Below are 23,005 nucleotides of genomic sequence, written 5' to 3' on the forward strand. Positions count from 1 at the left end.
AGAGCATCCAGGAGTTATGAGCAATATTAGATGTCTAACATACCTGTAATTGAAATCCCAGAAGGACAAGAGAATGAGGCAGCAGAAATAGTTGAAGAAATAATGGCCAAGAATTTTCTAAAAATAATGGAAAATATTTAACCACAAATCTTAAAAGCTCAGAGAACCCCCTCAGCATCATAAATTTACAGCACACATATTCACACACACACACACACACACACACACACTCCTAGACCTTCATATTCAAACTGTTGGAAACCAGAAATTAAAAGAAAATCTTAAAAGCAAACCATAGGGGAAAAAAAAGGCACATTAAATACAGCTGAACAAACACAGGAATTGCAGGACATATCTTGACTCTGGCTAGGGAAGGCAGAGGAATAAAAAAGTGCCAACTCGGAATTATATACCTAGCAAAATTACCTTCCAAAAATGAAGGTTAAATAAAGACGTTTTCAGATGAACAAAACTAAGAGAATTCATTACCAGCAGACCTGCAATACCAGAAGTGTTACAGGACGTTCTTTAGGCAGACAGAATATGATACCAAGAGAAACTTGAATCAACAAAGATGATTTATTCTCTAGGGCAGAAATAACAATGTTTGTGGATTTATAGCATGCATAAAAGTATAGTATATGAAAACAGCAGGAGGGAAGAATCAGGAGTTTGCTATTTGTGCTGGTTTGGATGTATTACGTCCCCCAAAATGTCATTATCTTTGATGCAATCTTGTGTGGGCAGACATATTAGTGTTGCTTAAATTGTAATTCTTTGATTGAGTGTTTCCATGGAGATGCGACCCACCTGACGGTAGGTGATAACTCTGATTAGATAATTTCCATGGAGGCATGGCCCCACCCATTCAGCATGGACCTTGATTGGTTTACTCATGTACTATATAAGCTCAGACAGAAGTAGCAACCTTGCTACGGCCAAGAGGGACACTTTGAAGAATTCACAGGAGCTGAGAGAGGAGCTACAGTTTACAGAGACATTTTGGAGACTGCCTTTGAAAGCAGACTTTTGCTCTGGAGAAGCTGAGAGAGGACAAAGGCCCTAAGAGCAACTAAGAGTGACATTTTGGAGAGAAGCTGAAGCCTAGAGAGGAATGTCCTGGGAGAAAACCATTTTGAAATCAGAACTCCAGAGCAGATGCCAGCCGCGTGCCTTCCCAGCTAACAGAGGTTTTCCGGACACCATTGGCCATCCTCCAGTGAAGGTACCTGCTTGTTGATGTTTTACCTTGGACACTTTATGGCCTTAAGACTGTAACTGTGTAACCAAATAAACCCCCTTTATAAAAGCCAGTCCATTTCTGGTGTTTTGAAAAAAGGCAGCATTAGCAAACCGGAACACTATTTTAAGGTTTTTACACTGCACATGAAGTTATTATTTGAAGACAGACTGTGATTAAAGTTACCTACTGTAAATTCTGGGGCAACTGCTGAAAAAAAAAAATTTTAATAGAAGTAAAAATTAGCCAGTAGTGAAGAAGAAAATGGAATCTAAAAAAATACTCAACCCGAAAGCATAAAGAAAAAGAAGAAAAAAGGTTCAAAAAACAGATACAACATATCGAAAATAGCAAGATGGAAGAATTTAATCCAACCAAGTGTAAATGGTCTAAATCCCTCAATTAAAAAACAGATTGTCCATAGTTGATAAAAAAGTAAGACCCAACTAAATGTTATTTATAAGAAACCCACTTTAAATATAAAGATATAGGTAAATTAAAATGTAAAAGGATGGGCGGGCGCTTGTGGTCTCAGAGCCCTCCGCCGGCTGGTGGGGCGCCCAGGGCGGTCGTGTTGGATGCAGACTGCATTGTGGAGGAACCGGGTCGATCCATCGCCACAGACTGGACTCGGTCCTCACCGCACACTGCCAGCCAGACCTCCGCCAGCACCGCCTGGATGCATCTCTTGGAAGTTTGAGTGCAGGAGCGACAGGGACGGCTCGTGCAGCTGCCAGAGGCTCCTGGGAGCATGCAGATGCCTTTTCGCAGGGACCCTTCAGGGACAAGGGCATCTGTTGCCGGACGTCTGGACCCCAGGCTCAACCCATCAGGACTCTAGCCTCAACATGGTGCGGCAAGTCTTACTAACTTGTCTGCAGCCCCAATGTGTGGGATCTGCGCAGTAACAACAATAAATGGATCCTCCTGAGGACTTACTCATCACCCAGCTTTTTCTTATTTCCACAAAGAATCCAGTCATAAAAGTAGACTGTTTAATATATGTATACATGGTGGCTCTTCCGAAGAGCCATGATTAGGTAGTGTGTGAAGGAACATAGCATGAATAACTGCTGGATGAGGCCCAAGTTAGAGTTTAAAATTGAAGATAAAGAGCTAGAGAAGAAAATCTGGGAAAGATGAAGAAGTTGTGCTCTCCTAGAGGGGAAAAAAAAAAACCATCTCATATCCTAAAACTGTATGGGCAAAAATTGTTTTAGGAAGATATATTGTAATCCCATGAGGAATTTTTTTGTAGAAGAGTCACGCTACTGTCAGCAAGTGAGACTGCCTCACATAATCAACTTGGCCCCTCAAATTTGTCAAATGAATTTGCCCCCAAAATACATAAATGCCCACACAGTCCTTCAGATCCAGTGTATACGGTGTCATTCTGCTTTTGCACATGGTTAAAACGTGTATTTTCAGAGTAAGAGCCAAAAGTGTTTCTTCTGAATTGAAGTACTTTTTCAGTGCCATGAATGTTTCATGCAAAATGCTTTCCATCATGGAAATTTCTATTTTATAGCAGTTTCACTTCCTGTTTGGAATCTTCTCATATATGCCATAGGGTAGCAGCAGATTGAAAAGACACGCTCCATCACTATTGATTCCACAATTATTAAAATAAAAAGAAGAGATATTGTGAACAAATTTATACCAGTTAAGTTGACGTTTGAAAAAAGCAAAAGGCATCCAGATGGAGAGGAAGAAGTAAAAATGTCTTATTTTCACGTGGCTTGATCATTTATGTATAAAATCCTATGGAAGGATAGGGGGCAAGATGGCAGACTGGTGAGCTGTATGTTTTAGTTACTCCTCCAGGAAAGTAGGTAAAAAGCCAGGAACTGCGTGGACTGGACACCACAGAGCAATCTGTCTTTGGGCATACTTCATACAACACTCATGAAAACGTGGAACTGCTGAGATCAGCGAAATCTGTAAGTTTTTGCGGCCAGGGGACCCGCGCCCCTCCCTGCCAGGCTCAGTCCCGGGGGAGGAGGGGCTGTCAGCTCCGGGAAGGAGAAGGGAGAATTGCAGTGGCTGCTCTTATCGGAAACTCATTTTACTGATTCAAACTCCAACCATAGATAGACTGAGACCAGACACCAGAGACTCTGAGAGCAGCCAGCCCAGCAGAGAGGAGACAGACATAGAAAAAAAACAACACGAAAAACTCCAAAATAAAAGCAGAGGATTTTTCGAGTTCTGGTGAACACAGAAAGGGGAAGGGCGGAGATCAGGCCTTGAGGCGCATATGCAAATCCCGAAGCAAAGCTGATCTCTCTGCCCTGTGCACCTTTCCTTAATGGCCCTGGTTGCTTTGTCTATTAGCATTTCAATAACCCATTAGATCTCTGAGGCGGGCCGTTTTTTTTTTTTTTTTTTTTTTTTTAAATCCTTTTTGCTTTTTCTAAAACAATTACTCTAAGAAGCTCAATACAGAAAGCTTCAAAGAATTGAAATTTGGGCACGTCAAGTCAAGAGCAGAACTAAGAGAGCTCTGAGACAAAAGGCAATATTCCAGTGGCTGAGAAAATTCACTAAACAACACAACTTCCCAAGAAAAGGGGGGTGTCCGCTCACAGCCACCATCCTGGTGGACAGGAAACACTCCTGCCCATCGCCAGCCCCATAGCCCAGAGCTGCCCCAGACAACCCAGTGTGACGGAAGTGCTTCAAATAACAGGCAAACACCACAAAACTGGGCGTGGACATTAGCCTTCCCTGCAACCTCAGCTGAATGTCCCAGAGCTGGGAAGGGGGAGCAGTGTGAATTAACAGAGCCCCATTCAGCCATCATTTGAGCAGACTGGGAGCCTCCCAACACAGCCCAGCAGCCCAGAACTGCCCTGGGGGGACGGCACTCACCTGTGACATAGCAGAGTCATCCCTCAACAGAGGACCCGGGGTGCACAGCCTGGAAGAGGGGCCCACTTCCAAGTCTCAGGAGCCATACGCCAATACCAAAGACTTGTGGGTCAGTGGCAGAGACAAACTGTGGCAGGACTGAACTGAAGGATTAGACTATTGCAGCAGCTTTAAAACTCTAGGATCATCAGGGAGATTTGATTGTTAGGGCCACCCCCCCTCCCCGACTGCCCAGAAACACGCCCCACATACAGGGCAGGCAACACCAACTACACACGCAAGCTTGGTACACCAATTGGGCCCCACAAGACTCACTCCCCCACTCACCAAAAAGGCTAAGCAGGGGAGATCTGGCTTGTGGAGAACAGGTGGCTCGTGGACGCCACCTGCTGGTTAGTTAGAGAAAGTGTACTCCACGAAGCTGTAGATCTGATAAATTAGAGATAAGGACTTCAACTGGTCTACAAACCCTAAAAGAACCCTATCAAGTTCAGCAAATGCCACGAGGCCAAAAACAACAGAAAATTATAAAGCATATGAAAAAGCCAGACGATATGGATAACCCAAGCCCAAGCACCCAAATCAAAAGACCAGAAGAGACACACCACCTAGAGCAGCTACTCAAAGAACTAAAGATGAACAATGAGACCCTAGTACAGGATATGAAGGAAATCAAGAAGACCCTAGAAGAGCATAAAGAAGACATTGCAAGACTAAATAAAAAAATGGATGATCTTATGGAAATTAAAGAAACTGTTGACCAAATTAAAAAGATTCTGGACACTCATAGTACAAGACTAGAGGAAGTTGAACAACGAATCAGTGACCTGGAAGATGACAGAATGGAAAATGAAAGCATAAAAGAAAGAATGGGGAAAAAAATTGAAAAACTCGAAATGGACCTCAGGGATATGATAGATAATATGAAACGTCCGAATATAAGACTCATTGGTGTCCCAGAAGGGGAAGAAAAGGGTAAAGGTCTAGGAAGAGTATTCAAAGAAATTGTTGGGGAAAACTTCCCAAATCTTCTAAACAACATAAATACACAAATCATAAATGCTCAGCGAACTCCAAATAGAATAAATCCAAAAAAACCCACTCCGAGACATATACTGATCACACTGTCAAACATAGAAGAGAAGGAGCAAGTTCTGAAAGCAGCAAGAGAAAAGCAATTCACCACATACAAAGGAAACAGCATAAGACTAAGTAGTGACTACTCAGCAGCCACCATGGAGGCAAGAAGGCAGTGGCACGATATATTTAAAATTCTGAGTGAGAGGAATTTCCAGCCAAGAATACTTTATCCAGCAAAGCTCTCCTTCAAATTTGAGGGAGAGCTTAAATTTTTCACAGACAAAGAAATGCTGAGAGAATTTGCTAACAAGAGACCTGCCCTACTGGAGATACTAAAGGGAGCCCTACAGACAGAGAAACAAAGACAGGACAGAGAGACTTGGAGAAAGGTTCAGTACTAAAGAGATTCGGTATGGGTACAATAAAGGATATTAATAGAGAGAGGGAAAAATATGGCAAACATAATCCAAAGGATAAGATGACCAATTCAAGAAATGCCTTCACGGTTTTAACGTTGAATGTAAATGGATTAAACTCCCCAATTAAAAGATATAGATTCGCAGAATGGATCAAAAAAAATGAACCATCAATATGTTGCATACAAGAGACTCATCTTAGACACAGGGACACAAAGAAACTGAAAGTGAAAGGATGGAAAAAAATATTTCATGCAAGCTACAGCCAAAAGAAAGCAGGTGTAGCAATATTAATCTCAGATAAAATAGACTTCAAATGCAGGGATGTTTTGAGAGACAAAGAAGGCCACTACATACTAATAAAAGGGGCAATTCAGCAAGAAGAAATAACAATCGTAAATGTCTATGCACCCAATCAAGGTGCCACAAAATACATGAGAGAAACACTGGCAAAACTAAAGGAAGCAATTGATGTTTCCACAATAATTGTGGGAGACTTCAACACATCACTCTCTCCTATAGATAGATCAACCAGACAGAAGACCAATAAGGAAATTGAAAACCTAAACAATATGATAAATGAATTAGATTTAACAGACATCTACAGGACATTACATCCCAAATCACCAGGATACACATACTTTTCTAGTGCTCACGGAACTTTCTCCAGAATAGATCATATGCTGGGACATAAAACAAGCCTCAATAAATTTAAAAAGATTGAAATTATTCAAAGCACATTCTCTGACCACAATGGAATACAATTAGAAGTCAATAACCATCAGAGACTTAGAAAATTCACAAATACCTGGAGGTTAAACAACACACTCCTAAACAATCAGTGGGTTAAAGAAGAAATAGCAAGAGAAATTGCTAAATATATAGAGACGAATGAAAATGAGAACACAACATACCAAAACCTATGGGATGCAGCAAAAGCAGTGCTAAGGGGGAAATTTATAGCACTAAACGCATATATTAAAAAGGAAGAAAGAGCCAAAATCAAAGAACTAATGGATCAACTGAAGAAGCTAGAAAATGAACAGCAAACCAATCCTAAACCAAGTACAAGAAAAGAAATAACAAGGATTAAAGCAGAAATAAATGACATAGAGAACAAAAAAACAATAGAAAGGATAAATATCATCAAAAGTTGGTTCTTTGAGAAGATCAACAAGATTGACAAGCCCCTAGCTAGACTGACAAAATCAAAAAGAGAGAAGACCCATATAAACAAAATAATGAATGAAAAAGGTAACATAACTGCAGATCCTGAAGAAATTAAAAAAATTATAAGAGGATATTATGAACAACTGTATGGCAACAAACTGGATAATGTAGAAGAAATGGACAATTTCCTGGAAACATATGAACAACCTAGACTGACCAGAGAAGAAATAGAAGACCTCAACCAGCCCATCACAAGCAAAGAGATCCAATCAGTCATCAAAAATCTTCCCACAAATAAATGCCCAGGGCCAGATGGCTTCACAGGGGAATTCTACCAAACTTTCCAGAAAGAACTGACACCAATCTTACTCAAACTCTTTCAAAACATTGAAAAAAATGGAACACTACCTAACTCATTTTATGAAGCTAACATCAATCTAATACCAAAACCAGGCAAAGATGCTACAAAAAAGGAAAACTACCGGCCAATCTCCCTAATGAATATAGATGCAAAAATCCTCAACAAAATACTTGCAAATCGAATCCAAAGACACATTAAAAAAATCATACACCATGACCAAGTGGGGTTCATTCCAGGCATGCAAGGATGGTTCAACATAAGAAAAACAATCAATGTATTACAACACATTAAAAACTCGAAAGGGAAAAATCAATTGATCATCTCAATAGATGCTGAAAAAGCATTTGACAAAATCCAACATCCCTTTTTGATAAAAACACTTCAAAAGGTAGGAATTGAAGGAAACTTCCTCAACATGATAAAGAGCATATATGAAAAACCCACAGCCAGCATAGTACTCAATGGTGAGAGACTGAAAGCCTTCCCTCTAAGATCAGGAACAAGACAAGGATGCCCGCTGTCACCACTGTTATTCAACATTGTGCTGGAAGTGCTAGCCAGGGCAATCCGGCAAGACAAAGAAATAAAAGGCATCCAAATTGGAAAAGAAGAAGTAAAACTGTCATTGTTTGCAGATGATATGATCTTATATCTAGAAAACCCTGAGAAATCAACGATACACCTACTAGAGCTAATAAACAAATTTAGCAAAGTAGCAGGATACAAGATTAATGCACATAAGTCAGTAATGTTTCTATATGTTAGAACTGAACAAACTGAAGAGACACTCAAGAAAAAGATACCATTTTCAATAGCAACTAAAAAAATCAAGTACCTAGGAATAAACTTAACCAAAGATGTAAAAGACCTATACAAAGAAAACTACATAACTCTACTAAAAGAAATAGAAGGGGACCTTAAAAGATGGAAAAATATTCCATGTTCATGGATAGGAAGGCTAAATGTCATTAAGATGTCAATTCTACCCAAACTCATCTACAGATTCAATGCAATCCCAATCAAAATTCCAACAACCTACTTTGCAGACTTGGAAAAGCTAGTTATCAAATTTATTTGGAAAGGGAAGATGCCTCGAATTGCTAAAGACACTCTAAAAAAGAAAAACGAAGTGGGAGGACTTACACTCCCTGACTTTGAAGCTTATTATAAAGCCACAGTTGCCAAAACAGCATGGTACTGGCACAAAGATAGACATATAGATCAATGGAATCGAATTGAGAATTCAGAGATAGACCCTCAGATCTATGGCCGACTGATCTTTGATAAGGCCCCCAAAGTCACCGAACTGAGCCATAATGGTCTTTTCAACAAATGGGGCTGGGAGAGTTGGATATCCATATCCAAAAGAATGAAAGAGGACCCCTACCTCACCCCCTACACAAAAATTAACTCAAAATGGACCAAAGATCTCAATATAAAAGAAAGTACCATAAAACTCCTAGAAGATAATGTAGGAAAACATCTTCAAGACCTTGTATTAGGAGGCCACTTCCTAGACTTTACACCCAAAGCACAAGCAACAAAAGAGAAAATAGATAAATGGGAACTCCTCAAGCTTAGAAGTTTCTGCACCTCAAAGGAATTTCTCAAAAAGGTAAAGAGGCAGCCAACTCAATGGGAAAAAATTTTTGGAAACCATGTATCTGACAAAAGACTGATATCTTGCATATACAAAGAAATCCTACAACTCAATGACAATAGTACAGACAGCCCAATTATAAAATGGGCAAAAGATATGAAAAGACAGTTCTCTGAAGAGGAAATACAAATGGCCAAGAAACACATGAAAAAATGTTCAGCTTCACTAGCTATTAGAGAGATGCAAATTAAAACCACAATGAGATACCATCTAACACCGGTTAGAATGGCTGCCATTAAACAAACAGGAAACTACAAATGCTGGAGGGGATGTGGAGAAATTGGAACTCTTATTCATTGTTGGTGGGACTGTATAATGGTTCAGCCACTCTGGAAGTCAGTCTGGCAGTTCCTTAGAAAACTAGATATAGAGCTACCATTCGATCCAGCGATTGCACTTCTCGGTATATACCCGGAAGATCGGAAAGCAGTGACACGAACAGATATCTGCATGCCAATGTTCATAGCAGCATTATTCACAATTGCCAAGAGATGGAAACAACCCAAATGTCCTTCAACAGATGAGTGGATAAATAAAATGTGGTATATACACACGATGGAATACTACGCGGGCAGTAAGAAGGAACGATCTGGTGAAACATATGACAACATGGATGAACCTTGAAGACATAATGCTGAGCGAAATAAGCCAGGCACAAAAAGAGAAATATTATATGCTACCACTAATGTGAACTTTGAAAAATGTAAAACAAATGGTTTATAATGTAGAATGTAGGGGAACTAGCAGTAGAGAGCAATTAAGGAAGGGGGAACAATAATCCAAGAAGAACAGATAAGCTATTTAACGTTCTGGGGATGCCCAGAAATGACTATGGTCTGTTAATTTCTGATGGATGTAGTAGGAACAAGTTCACTGAAATGTTGCTATATTATGTAACTTTCTTGGGGTAAAGTAGGAACATGTTGGAAGTTAAGCAGTTATCTTAGGTTAGTTGTCTTTTTCTTACTCCCTTGTTATGGTCTCTTTGAAATGTTCTTTTATTGTATGTTTGTTTTCTTTTTAACTTTTTTTTTCATACAGTTGATTTAAAAAAGAAGGGAAAGTTAAAAAAAAAAAAAAAGAAAAAAGACAAACAAGGAAAAAAAAAAAAAAGATGTAGTGCCCCCTTGAGGAGCCTGTGGAGAATGCGGGGGTGTTTGCCTGCCCCACCTTCATGGTTGCTGGCATGACCACAGACATGGGGGACTGGTGGTTTGATGGGTTGAGCCCTCTACCATAGGTTTTACCCTTGGGAAGACGGTTGCTGCAAAGGAGAGGCTAGGCCTCCCTGTATTTGTGCCTAAGAGTCTCCTCCTGAATGCCTCTTTGTTGCTCAGATGTGGCCCTCTCTCTCTGGCTAAGCCAACTTGAAAGGTGAAATCACTGCCCTCCCCCCTACGTGGGATCAGACACCCAGGGAAGTGAATCTCCCTGGCAACGTGGAATAGGACTCCCGGGGAGGAATGTAGACCCGGCATCGTGGGATGGAGAACATCTTCTTGACCAAAAGGGGGATGTGAAAGGAAATGAAATAAGCTTCAGTGGCAGAGAGATTCCAAAACGAGCCGAGAGATCACTCTGGTGGGCACTCTTACGCACACTTTAGACAACCTTTTTTAGGTTCTAAAGAATTGGGGTAGCTGGTGGTGGATACCTGAAACTATTAAACTACAACCCAGAACCCATGAATCTCGAAGACAGTTGTATAAAAATGTAGCTTATGAGGGGTGACAGTGGGATTGGGAATGCCATAAGGACCAAACTCCACTTTGTCTAGTTTGTGGATGGATGTGTAGAAAAGTAGGGGAAGCAAACAAACAGACAAAGGTACCCAGTGTTCTTTTTTACTTCAATTGCTCTTTTTCACTCTAATTATTATTCTTGTTATTTTTGTGTGTGTGCTAATGAAGGTGTCAGGGATTGATTTAGGTGATGAATGTACAACTATGTAATGGTACTGTAAACAATCGAAAGTACAATTTGTTTTGTATGACTGCGTGGTATGTGAATATATCTCAATAAAATGATGTTTAAAAAAAAAAAAATCCTATGGAAGATACAAAAAAGCTAATAGAACTAATCGGTGAGTTTAGCAAGGTTGGATAATATAGAATCAATACTAAAATGTCAATTGTGAGAGGAGCTAAGATGGGGGCATAAAGAAGAGTGGAAGACTGTTAGTCTCCCCTGGAACAATCCATAAATGACCAAAAAACTAGTAAATAATGTGGAATAACTGTGGGGAGACAAACATGACTATCCACTCATCATCCACGAACCTGAATTGGGAGGAATGCCCGAGATCGCAGCATGAAATCTGTAAGTAAAACTGCGGACCCGCACTGAGACCCGAGAGCTGAGAGCCCCTCCCTCACGGAAGCCTCGCGGTGCTAGAGAGCAGCACTCTCTCATCCCAGCTACAACTGGGGTTTTAATGTTAACTGCTCAATACAGACAGCAAATCCTCAACAAGCACACAGAGGCTTTTGGTGACAACTGATCTTGGGAGAGTCGGGGGACATATCTGTCTCAGGACGGGGAGCCCAGAGGATCAGGTGTTATCTCTGGCTGATGGGTGAACCTGGGAGCTTTTCTGTCCCTTTCTCTCTCTGTGGAGAAAACCTCAGCCATTTTCAGCCTGCAGCGCTTTGTAGTAAAGACAGCCTCAGCCATTTTAAAATCAAAACACTTTGATCAGCAGAGTCAGAGAAACAAAGAACTTATTGATATGCAGCTGATCTCTCTGGAGGGGGCATAGCTTCCCAAGAGGTAAGGAAGGGGCCCAGCTCTACTACCTGCCTTTCCAGAACCAGACCCCAAAGCCTGGGGGAGGAGAGCCACAGGTCACACCCTCTTACATCAGCCAGTGACAGGCTGACAGGTGCACCTGCCAGACAGAAAAGCACAGATACGTGTATCAATCCTCTAAGAAAAACCATCAGGGAAACCAGATACTGAATATTTCCTCCTTCTGTGACCTGAGCCTGTTCTCATCTGGGAAAACCTGATTGGGGTAACCTAGGAGGTCAGATGCCTAGACAACAGAAAACTACAACCTACACTAAGGAAAACGAAGCTATGACCCAGTCAAAGGAACAAACATACACTTCAACTGAGATACAGGAATTTAAACAACTAATGCTAAATCAATTCAAAAAGTTTAGAGAATATTTCGCAAAAGAGATAGAGGCTGTAAAGAAAACACTGGGCATACGTAAGGCAGAAATCAAAAGTTAAAAAAAACAACTAGTAGAATCTATGGAAATGAAAGGCACAATACAAGAGATGAAAGACACAATGGAAACATACACCAGCAGATCTCAAGAGGCAGAAGAAAACACTCAAGAACTGGAGAACAAAACACCTGAAAACTTACATGCAAAGGAGCAAATGGAGAAAAGAATGAAAAAATATGAGCAACGTCTCTGGGAACTTAAGGATGAAACAAAGAACAAGAATGTACGTATCATTGGTGTCCCAGAAGGAGAAGAGAAGGGAAAAGGGACAGAGGCAATAATAGAGGAAATAATCAATGAAAATTTCCCATCTCTTATGAAAGACATAAAATTACAGATCCAAGATGCACAGCATACCCCAAACAGAATAGATCTGAATAGGCCTACGCCAAGACACTTAATAATCAGATTATCAAATGTCAAAGACAAAGAGAGAATCCTGAAAGCAGCAAGAGAAAAGCGATCCATTACATACAAAGGAAGCTTAATAAGACTATGTGCGGATCTCTCAGCAGAAACCATGGAGGCAAGAAGGAAGCGGTGTGATATATTTAAGATACTGAAAGAGAAAAACCGCCAACCAAGAATCCTATATCCAGCAAAGCTGTCCTTCAAATATGAGGGAGAGCTCAAAATATTTTCTGACAAACAGACAATGAGAGACTTTGTGAACAAGACACCTGCCCTACAGGAAATACTAAAGGGAGCACTACAGGGTGATAGAAGACAGGAGTGTGTGGTTTGGAACACAATTTTGGGAGATGGTAGCACAGCAATGTAAGTGCACTGAACAAAGATAATTATGAATACAGTTGAGAGAGGAAGGTTGGGAGCATGTGAGACACCAGAAGAAAAGAGGAAAGATAAAGAATGGGACTGTGTAACTTGGTAAAATCTAGAGTGTTCAACAATTGTGATAAAATGTACAAATACGTTCTTTTACGAGGGAGAACAAGCAAATGTCAACCTTGCAAGGTGTTAAAAATGGGGAGGCATTGGGGGAGGGATGCAATCAACATAAACTAGAGACTGTAACTAATAGAATCATTGTATTATGCTTCCTTTAATGTAACAAAGGTGATATACCAAGGTAAATGCAAGTAAGAGTGGGGGATAGGGGAGGCATGTTAGATACTTGACATTGGTGGTGTTGTCTGACTCTTTACTCTACTTTGATTTAAGGTTACTTTTCCTTTTGCTACTTCCTAGCTGTCATTTTTTTTCCTCTTTCTTTTTTTTTTTTCTTTTGCCTCTCTACCTTCTTTGACTCTCCCTCCTGCCTTGTGGAAGAAATGTAGATGCCCTTATATAGATAGTGGTGAAGGTGGTGAACACATAAATATGTGACCGCGCAGAGAACCATCGGTTATTTACTTGGGATGGAATGTATAGTGTGTGAACAAAACTATATTAAAAAAAAAAAAAAAAATAGGTTGATGACAAAACCTCAAGGGCAATATACTGAGTGAAATAAGCCAGACACTAAGAACAAATATTGCAGGATCTCACTGATAAGAACTAATTATAATATGTAAACTCATAGACATGAAATATAAGGTACCAAAATACAGGACGAGGCTTAAGAATGGGGAGCAGTTGCTTAGTATGAGCAGAATGTTTAACTAGGATGAACTTAAATGTTTGGAAATGAACAGAGGTGTTGGTAGCAAGATGTGAGAATAACTAACAGTGCCGAATGGTGCGTGAATGAGGTGGAAAGGGGAAGCTCAGAGTCATATATGTCACCAGAAGGAAAGTTGGAGGTCAAAAGATGGGAATGTATAAAGCTGAATCCTATGGTGGGCAATGTCCCTGATTAGCTGTACAAATATTAGAAAACTCTTCCATGAACCAGAACAAATGTATGACAATACAACTGGAAGTTAATAGTAGAGGGGCACATAGGGAAGAAATATATAACTATTGCAAAGTATATACTACAGTTAGTAGTATTTCAATGTTCTTTCATAAACAGTAACAAATGTACTATACCAACACTACGAGTCAACAATTGAGGGGGGTTGGTTAGGGATATGGGAGGATTCGAGTTTCCTTTTCTTTTTTTTTTTTTTTTGAACTTTCACTTTATTTCTTGTCTGGAGTAATGAAAAGGTTCTAAAAACTGAACAAAAATTAAGTGCGGTGATGGATGCACAGCTGTATGAGGGTACCAGGGGCAATTGATTGTGCACTTTGGATCTCTGGATAATTGTATGGTATCTGAACAATCCCAATAAAAATTAAAAAAAAAAAAAAAAGTAAAAGGGTGGAAAAAAGATACACCATGCAAACACAAATCAAATAAAAGCTGTAGTGGGTATATTAATATCAGACAAAGTAGACTTCAGAACAAAAGATATTAGTTGGGTTGAAAAAGGATATTACGTTATAATAAAGAGGCTGGCTCATCTCATACAATTTTAAATATGCATTAAAAAAACGAGCGCTTCAGTGTACATAAAGCAAAAATTTATGAAACTGAAAGGAGAAATAGCTAAATCCACAATTGGATTCTGCATTTTTCATCTCTCAGTAATCAGGAGAATAAGAAGACAAAAAGTCGATAAGGATATAGATGACCTAAACAACACCATCAGCTAACTTGACCTAATTGACAGTAGACCACTCCACCAAAAACCAGCAGAATATACATCTTTTCACGTTCACTTGGAACATTCAGTTAGACAGACTGTACTCAGTACCATAAAACAAATAAATACAAAATAATTGAAATCACACAAAGTATGTTCTCTCACCAAAACAGAAACAAACTAGAAACCACTTATAGAAAGATATCTGGAAAATTCCTAAATATTTGGAAATTATACAACATATGTAAACAGATCATGGTTTAAAGAAGAATAACAAAGCAAATGAGGAAATACTTTGAACTGAATGAAAATGAAAATATCAAACTAACAACATTTGAAGGGATGCATGTAAAGCAATACTTGAAGGAAAATATATAGCATTAAGTGCGTATATTAGAAAGAAGTAAGGTCTCCAATCAGTAATCTAAGCTTACACCTTAAAACACTAGGAAAAGAAAAGCAACTAAACCTAAATCAAGCTGAAAGAAAATGTTAAAGAGCAGAAATAGAAAATAGAAAAACAGTGAAATATTAATGAAATCAAAGGTGGTTCTTTGAACCAAGGAAAAAAAAAAAAGAGAAAAATTGGGAATGAAAGAGGGAACATCACTATAAGCCTTACAGAAATTAAAATGATAATAAGAATATTTCCAATAGCACAATGGTAACATGCCACAAAGACTCAGCAGCCAGGCTGAAGACTCCCACTGGCCAAATCTGGGACCATTTGAGCACCAAAATAATTAAGTACAGCAATAAATTAACTATCTAAAAACAAAAAGGAATCCATGATTCCATTCTGATTCTTAATGGAAAAGGAAGGGCTCTTGCTTATAATAGTATGCCCAGTTCTGATTGATAAATGACAAAGGAATACTAGAGTTGGAAAATTATTTTGCAGCCATGATTGTAGAGATTGATTCAAGTAGAAGTCACCAATCAATGCTAAATATAAGGAGAAATATAGGTGAGAAGCATGATATATACCTACTTTTAGAGATGGACATCATGCTTCCAAATGAACAATGTTAAAAGAGATTGAGCATACCATTGCCTTAGTATTACTACTGTTTCTGAAGTGACTTCTAGAATTTATTTGAATTTTCAAATACTTAGGTCTTTTTCTGTTTGAGCCTAACTAACTCAGACTCATTCAGTTTAATTCTAGAATCCACCCTTGTAACCACTCAGCTATATTAACTTTCAATAGAAAAACAGACTTGATATATTTTGGAGAGATACAGTACCAATGTGCATTCTAAGGCCTTGTTTCTGATGAAGCCTGTGGAAAACCATAGCCCTTTAGGTGACTTCTTTCTGGGTTTGAAAGGATTGTCAAGGGCATAATTTCTTTTTACTTTCTATTTGGAAATCATTTCAGAGTTATAAAACATTTCAAGAATAAGAAGAGTACAAAGAGAACCTATATTCTTCACCCACATTGGCCTACTATTAACATTTTATTCTGTTAGCTGGTTAGGGTATTTTTTAAATTTAGTTTTCCCTTCTGCCACATTGCAAGCCGCCCTCCCACCCCTTTTGGTCATGTAATATGTTCTAAAGAATCTTCAAAACTTGAGAGGGTATACACATTTATATTTTGAAGCCTAGATCTGTCTTGTCCCTATTTGTGGCTTTGCTAGCACAGTTAGAGTTGAGGCAGCCTAATTTATCTGAGACAAAAAATAATCTGTAGCAGTGGAAGAATTCATGTATGTTCTAGTAAAAGCATGTGAAGGAGTGGGGTGAGGATGTCAACTAAATGTCTTACAAAATCATTGACATGAAAGTTTCGAGAGGAATTATATTGGGGCTAAAGGAGATCAGCGGTATTCCTTGATTAACTTCCATTTATGGGACAGAGTTCACAGTTTTATGAGCATTCAAGCACAGCTGAGAGAGAAGAGTTAAGGTGCTTAGAAATATGCTGATTAAATTATTTAGGTAGATGGATTTATTGTCAAGTGTTTTGGTTGATTAACCTACTTCCTGTTCCTCCCTATAAGAGGTATGCAGAAGAGCTTAGGGCACCTTTTCCTGTTGGTTCACAATTCATTAAACTAAACTCCTTGGTAAGATCTGGAACTTAGTATGCCAGTATCTAAGACTGTTTTCTGTGCTTAAGGACCTCTGGAGTTGTAATCAGACCTGGATTGTCAAGGGCATAAAAAGTTCTCCTTTTCTTAGGATAGGAGCATGTAAAGGAATTTTATGACCACAATGGAATTCAAAAAAATTGATATAAGCACAAAAAAAAAGGTGATATAAACACAAATGTTGGTCATTGCAATGCTAAAGCAAACACCAAAAGGAAACTGAATGTTCTATAATGGGATTTGCTGTGGGAGGATCAGTTTAAATATGAAATATGCACATAATTGACATCCATGGAGTTTAATTTTACACGGCTGTTAAATATAACTAAGACTATCTGGCAACATGTAGAAATGCTTATGACATAATATGGAAAATCAGAATATGCTTTCCTAATACATTATGATTGTAACTAAAAATTCTTATGAACAAGATGGAAGTAGTAGTTATATTATGGTGGTGAACAGACAGGTAATTTTTCCTGCTCTAATTTTTACATGTTCAGTAAGGTCGTTAGTAGTATTCATGGTCAAAAGGAAACTAGCAACTTTTTTTTTTTTAAGTAAGATTATCTGAATTTTGGAATCTTATCAGTTTCTTGGTCAGCAATCTAGAAATCTATAGAAAGAGATTCTTAGATTCCTGCCCTTTGGCTTCTGCTGGATGTGTGTGAAAATTGTACCTGTAAGGAAATGTATGCTAGTTAATCCTCCTAGAAGACCTCATTGCCCAGTGAATTTTGCCTTCTCGTTCTTCTTGGTTCCCTCTCACAGTCAGGGAACTGGGCTCTGTCTCATTGGTGGTGATTTAGCCTGTTAAATATGGAATTGTCTCCTTCTACCCTTCTAGGAAGTGCATTTTCAACTGAACATCTCAAACTTCAACTCCAGAAGGAATCCCTAAATGAGTTGAGGAAGGATTGCACTGCAAAAAGGTAAATGCAACACTGAGAATAATTGCTATGAGTATTGCATTTACTCTGAAGATAGGATTTGGAAAAGTAGTATTCTTAAAAAGCTGCTGGTATTAATTTATATTCCACATTCATTTATTCAACAGATATTTATTAAGCACCCACTATGTGCCATGCACTGTGCTAGAGGCCAGATGAAGAGCTCCTCTTACACAGTCATAATCAGAAACATGAATACTGTTCTTCAAGTTTCCTAGGTCACAGCACCATAGTTTAATTTTTGAAGCTTCTCTTCTTCCTGTCTTCTACATGTAGTTTAACTTATAGTTTTTTCTTCAGTAATTTCATCGAGACTTACTCCTCCTCCTCGTTAGCTCATTTAGATTACCTCAGCAGCTTCCTGTATTATCTCACTTCAGTCTCTCCGTCTCTCAAGTTCTTCTTCCCTGTTGGTATTAGACCTCTCCTCTTAAAATACCATCTTTACCTTACCTTTTCTCTACTTTAAGAACCCATGGTGATTCTTTTGCTCAATTTTCAAATAGTGTCAACAAATTGGAACTAAACAACTATAGCTTAATTTCACCTGCTCCCCAAAATCATTTAACAAATGCTAATCATTTTTCTCATTTTTTTTTCAAGTATGTGCTTAGTCTGTTACCACCTCTGTACTTTAGTTCATATTCACTCACTTTTCCTGTAAAATCCTCCCATCCTACTTTTTTTTTTTCCCAAAGAAACCTCAGCAGTTGAGAATTCAAGAAAAGTTATACCTGGAAAGAATCATCGAGATCATTTAGTATAATCCTCTCATTTTGCAGATAAAAAAGCAAGACTGTGGAAGATTACTCTTTTTGTCACCTACTAGCAAAGCCAGAACTAGATCCCATTTAAGTCTTCAGTGGTCTTTGCATTATACTATAACTATTTCATCCCACATTGGTGTTCAGCTTCTCCAAAATTCCTTTTCTTCTTAAATTTTTAACACAGTTGACCTGGTGATTTGTTCTGTGGGTATTTTATCTGTTAGTATTGTTTCTTAAGTAGTGCTAAAGAGGAGCTTGGTCATCTCATTCCACAACTTTTTGTTTATTCTTTTTACTTTATTATTTTTAAAACATGGCAGCGGGGGTTATTTTTAGAGGTAGTTGTAAGTGAAAGATAGAATACTTTTTTGAGGAAATGCCGTATGGATCTTTCCTGAAATCAAATTGGTCTTAGATTAAATATGGACTAATGAGACCTTGGTCAGTTTGTTCAGCCTCTCTAAATCTCGTTTCCTTGTTTATAAAATAGGTATAATAATACCAACTTAACAGAATCATAACGATTATTTAAAATCACTTTTTAAGCCTCCGGCATATAATAAGTACAAAGACAATGATCATTTGTACCCTTTACATCTTGTAGCATGGTGCTGGGCACATGCAGTGGTCCTCAGTAGATAGTTAACTTGATTGATAGCATTTGGAGATAGGTCAGGACATGGTAGCTATTATTCTTGATTCTACTTCTGAGTTTCTGTGGCATATTACAGACGGTTTAATCTCTTAGAAAGCATAGGAGCATATTTTTAAATAAATGCTTTTTTCTTTCCTCACTAGAGAATTCTTCTTGAAGACAAATGCTCAGCTGACAATTCGATGCAGGCAATTACTATCTGAACTTTCCTACATTTACCCTATTGATTTGGTAAGTTTAATTTTTGGAAAAGATGTTTTTTTTGAAAAGATGATTTCAGTTTGACATTTCCTCTCAAAGAAGCCCATTGTTCTAGCTTTAATCAGATGTGCTGTCATGATTCATTCAGAAACTGCTTTTTTTTTTTAAATAATTCAATTTTATTGAGATACATTCACATACCAGGCAGTCATACAAAGCATACAATCAGTTGTTCACAGTACCACCGTATAGTTGTTATGTTTCACTTCAATTTTTCTTATTATTACTTTTGTGTGTGTGGTAATGAAAATGTTCAAAAATTAATTTGGGTGATGGACGCAGAAACTGCTTTTTAATTAAAAACTAAATTTAAACTTAGTTATCCTTAGGTTCCACAGTTTGAATTTTTGGTGGTGGTGTGCATTCATTTTCATCTGAAATAATGTCAAATTATTTCTGGTTTCTTTAGGCTCTTTTTACTCAACCATATTATCCAAGACCACCATTTCTGTTGCTTACAGACACACACATGCAGATACATGTGCACTGCTTTTAAATTATAACTTCTAATTAACTTATCCCTATCAGTGTTGATAAGAATATATGTAAGATATTCCTGGGTAACTGTTAGGATGTTAAGTTTTTGAACCTGGTTTCTTAGAGTAAATGCAAAAAGGAAAACTCCAGTAAAACTGATTAGGATTTTTCTGTAGAGAACCAAATCTGCTAAATTTGCTTTCTTTGTCATGAAAAGTGATTCAAAAGATTAATTTTCAGGGGCATTTTACTAGGATTTGAGGTTGCTCATAGAATCTTATTAAATCCATTTTGTATTTTTCATTTATAGATATGAATTAGTCAAAGGATATTTTAACAGTGAAAATTTTGCATGGCTGTTTGCTTGGACATGACTTTTTAAATGTTTTTATTATAAAAAATTTCAGATACATACAAATGTAGAGAGAGAAGTATCATCATCATGTACTCATCACCCAGCTTCCACAATTGTGATAATATTTTGAGTCCAGGAAAGTAATGTCTCCAAGTGAACCCTGACCTGCTACATTCTTTGAGATTTGACTTAGAATTTCTTTGTTTTGTATAGTAATTAATTTCATTCTTTGGTTAAATTCACAGAATGACCATAAGGATTACTTTGTATGCGGTGTCAAGTTGCCCAATTCTGAGGACTTCCAAGGTATTTTATTTCTTTCTATTTCTAAAGATTTGGTGTATATAATATACGGATATGTTGCAGGGTGGAATAGAATCTTGAAATGTTGGTTGCTTGCCACTTTGTCTAAAAAAACTTTTGGAACTTCTGTCCTTCCCAGTTGCAAGTATATAGAGACAGATTCCCTGATGGGAAATAGAATATTTGGTCTAATCATAGAAAAAAAAAATATTAAACCTTGTATTTGGAATTTAGAAGAAAATAGTTTTTAAATAGATGTTAACAAAATTGGGCAGTAGAGTTATTAAGAATACCAATAATCTTCCTATTCTTTTTGTTTGATTTTCATAAGAAATTTATGTATGGTTGAGGGCAGAATATCAACAGACATTAATATGCTCTATTGTTATTTAGATAGTCATATTCCGGCTTACCTGAAAAGTATCTGGAAATTTAATTTCATGACATTCCCACTACTAGAGGTTAAACTTGTCGCACCATCATTTCTCTCCTCTTTTAATTTAAAAATTTACATTGAAGATATTATAGAATATGATTCATTGTAATACCTGTATTTTAAAATATTTTATTTTTCTTAATCTCTTTACAAATATGCAAAAGAAAGTACTTTTTTGGCATATTTGTAGAGATTATTTTTATTGCTAGTAAAGTAGTTTATTTCCCCTAGCCTAAACAATGCTTTAGGGTCTATTAAAATGTCTTTATAGATTATTCCCAAAACTAGCATATTATCTATTTGGGAAGAAATTATTCAGGAAGAAAGCATTACTAATTTTGGTCCAGACTTTCTCCCATTTCCCTATAGCGAAACTGTAGTTATTTATGGTCCTTTAACATTTAAGACTGTTTTCATTTATTATCCCTTTTGGGTCTTACAGCAACCCTTACAACAAGTAGTTGGGACAGTTTTGGTGTCCCATGTAGTTATAAAGAAACTAAGGTAGCAAGATATAGGGAAAGAGTGATGAACTAGGAGTGGGCAAACCTATGTTCAAATCCTGGTTCACTTTCTGTACTTTGAGTTGATTTCCTCATCTGTAGTATGAACATATTAGTTTATGTCATACATATCTCACTTGTTTGTTATGAAGATTAGATGAAATATACCAGTGTCTGGAAAATCATGTAATTTTGGTGGCCATACAAATAAATCAGAAAGAATGCAACTGATGTCTCCAAGGACCAGGCCCATTAGAGCCTCGGAACTGATGTTTTCTGACTCTTCCTTCCATGTTTTTGCCATCACATCCTAACTTCCAATATTATTGCTTTATATACCCAGTAATTACCGTTTATTAAACTTCTGCTATGTTCTGGACCCTATGTGTACTTTATATGTCTTATTTCTATTCTTCACCAAAAAAAAAGAAAGAAAGAAAGAAAGAAAACCTGTAAGGAAGATGGTATAATCCTCATTTTACAATGTGTAAATTGAGGTATGAACCTGTTTGGTGACTTGCTATAGATCAGAAAACTAAGTAATGGTATGGCTGGAATTTGTTTGGTTTCTATTGCACAATGTTCCCTCCAACCTCTATAAGGCATAACAATATGCTTTGGTGTTAATTCTAGGCAAAGGAGTGATGTCTTGAAGCCCATGACTCATCTTTTTTTTCATTCATTCATTTAACAATCACATACTGATTACCTTGAATCCTGTGCCAGGTTCTTGGGGATACAGAACATTGATTCACTTAAAAAATATGTTGAGCGCTTATATGTCAGACACTGTGCTTGTTTTTGAAGGTGTGACAATGAACAAAGCAAAATGTTCTCTCCCTTCATGGAAGTTACAGCCTATTGAGGAAGAAAGCTAATAGACAAGAAAACAAGTATTTATTAAAGGAATACACTATCATGGAGAACAGTGGGAACCCAGTTTAGATGATGCAGTCAGAGAAGACCTCTCTGAAGAGAAGCGTCTCTTGTAAGATTTGAAAGTTAAGAAGGAGCCAACCATCCTACAGCTGGGGGAGGAGCATTCCTAGAAGAGAGGGCAGCAAGTACAGAGGCCGTATTGAAGGAACTGATTTGGTATATCTGAAGAATTTGAGAGTGAGAGATATAGGAGAATGACCTGTATTCTGGGCAGATCATTTAATCTTTCACAGCTTAATTTCTTCAACTGTAAAATAAGATATCTACATCTTCAATTCACTGGGATGATTGAAAGATATAACATTTGAAAGAGCTTTTCATCTAGAAGGCACTCAATAAATGTAATTGAAATAAGAGTTAGGGAGAGAGAAAGGGAGAGGGAGAGAAGGGAGGAAGAGTGAGGGCAGAGGAAGGAAGGAAAAGGACGACAGAAAAGACAATACTAGTCCTGTGTGTCTAGAGCGTAGTGAGCTGGGGGAAGAGTTCCATCAGAGGAACAGGTCAGGCGGGGCCTTGAGTCTGCTGCTAGGAGTTTATATTTTATTCTCATTGATGTGGAAAACCCCAAGAGGGCTTTAAGAAGGGGGGTGACATGAGCTGATTTTTGTTTTTAAAAGTCACTTTGGCTGGTAAAGACT

At 37.9% G+C, this 23,005-nt stretch overlaps 1 protein-coding gene across 2 annotated transcripts in view; it reads left to right on the plus strand.

Annotated features, from left to right (window-relative positions):
• Window positions 1-23,005, plus strand: part of UVRAG (UV radiation resistance associated) — a 421,213-nt gene that overhangs the window by 254,837 nt on the left and 143,371 nt on the right. For both annotated transcript variants that reach the window (XM_037840712.1, XM_037840711.1), the window contains exons 9-11: window positions 17,569-17,653; window positions 19,237-19,324; window positions 20,432-20,492. In XM_037840712.1, coding sequence (XP_037696640.1) covers window positions 17,569-17,653; window positions 19,237-19,324; window positions 20,432-20,492 — 234 coding nt within the window. The remainder of the gene's footprint in view (window positions 1-17,568; window positions 17,654-19,236; window positions 19,325-20,431; window positions 20,493-23,005) is intronic.

Source organism: Choloepus didactylus, chromosome 6 (assembly GCF_015220235.1).
Source record: "Choloepus didactylus isolate mChoDid1 chromosome 6, mChoDid1.pri, whole genome shotgun sequence".
In the NCBI taxonomy this organism is placed as follows: Eukaryota; Metazoa; Chordata; class Mammalia; order Pilosa; family Megalonychidae; genus Choloepus; species Choloepus didactylus.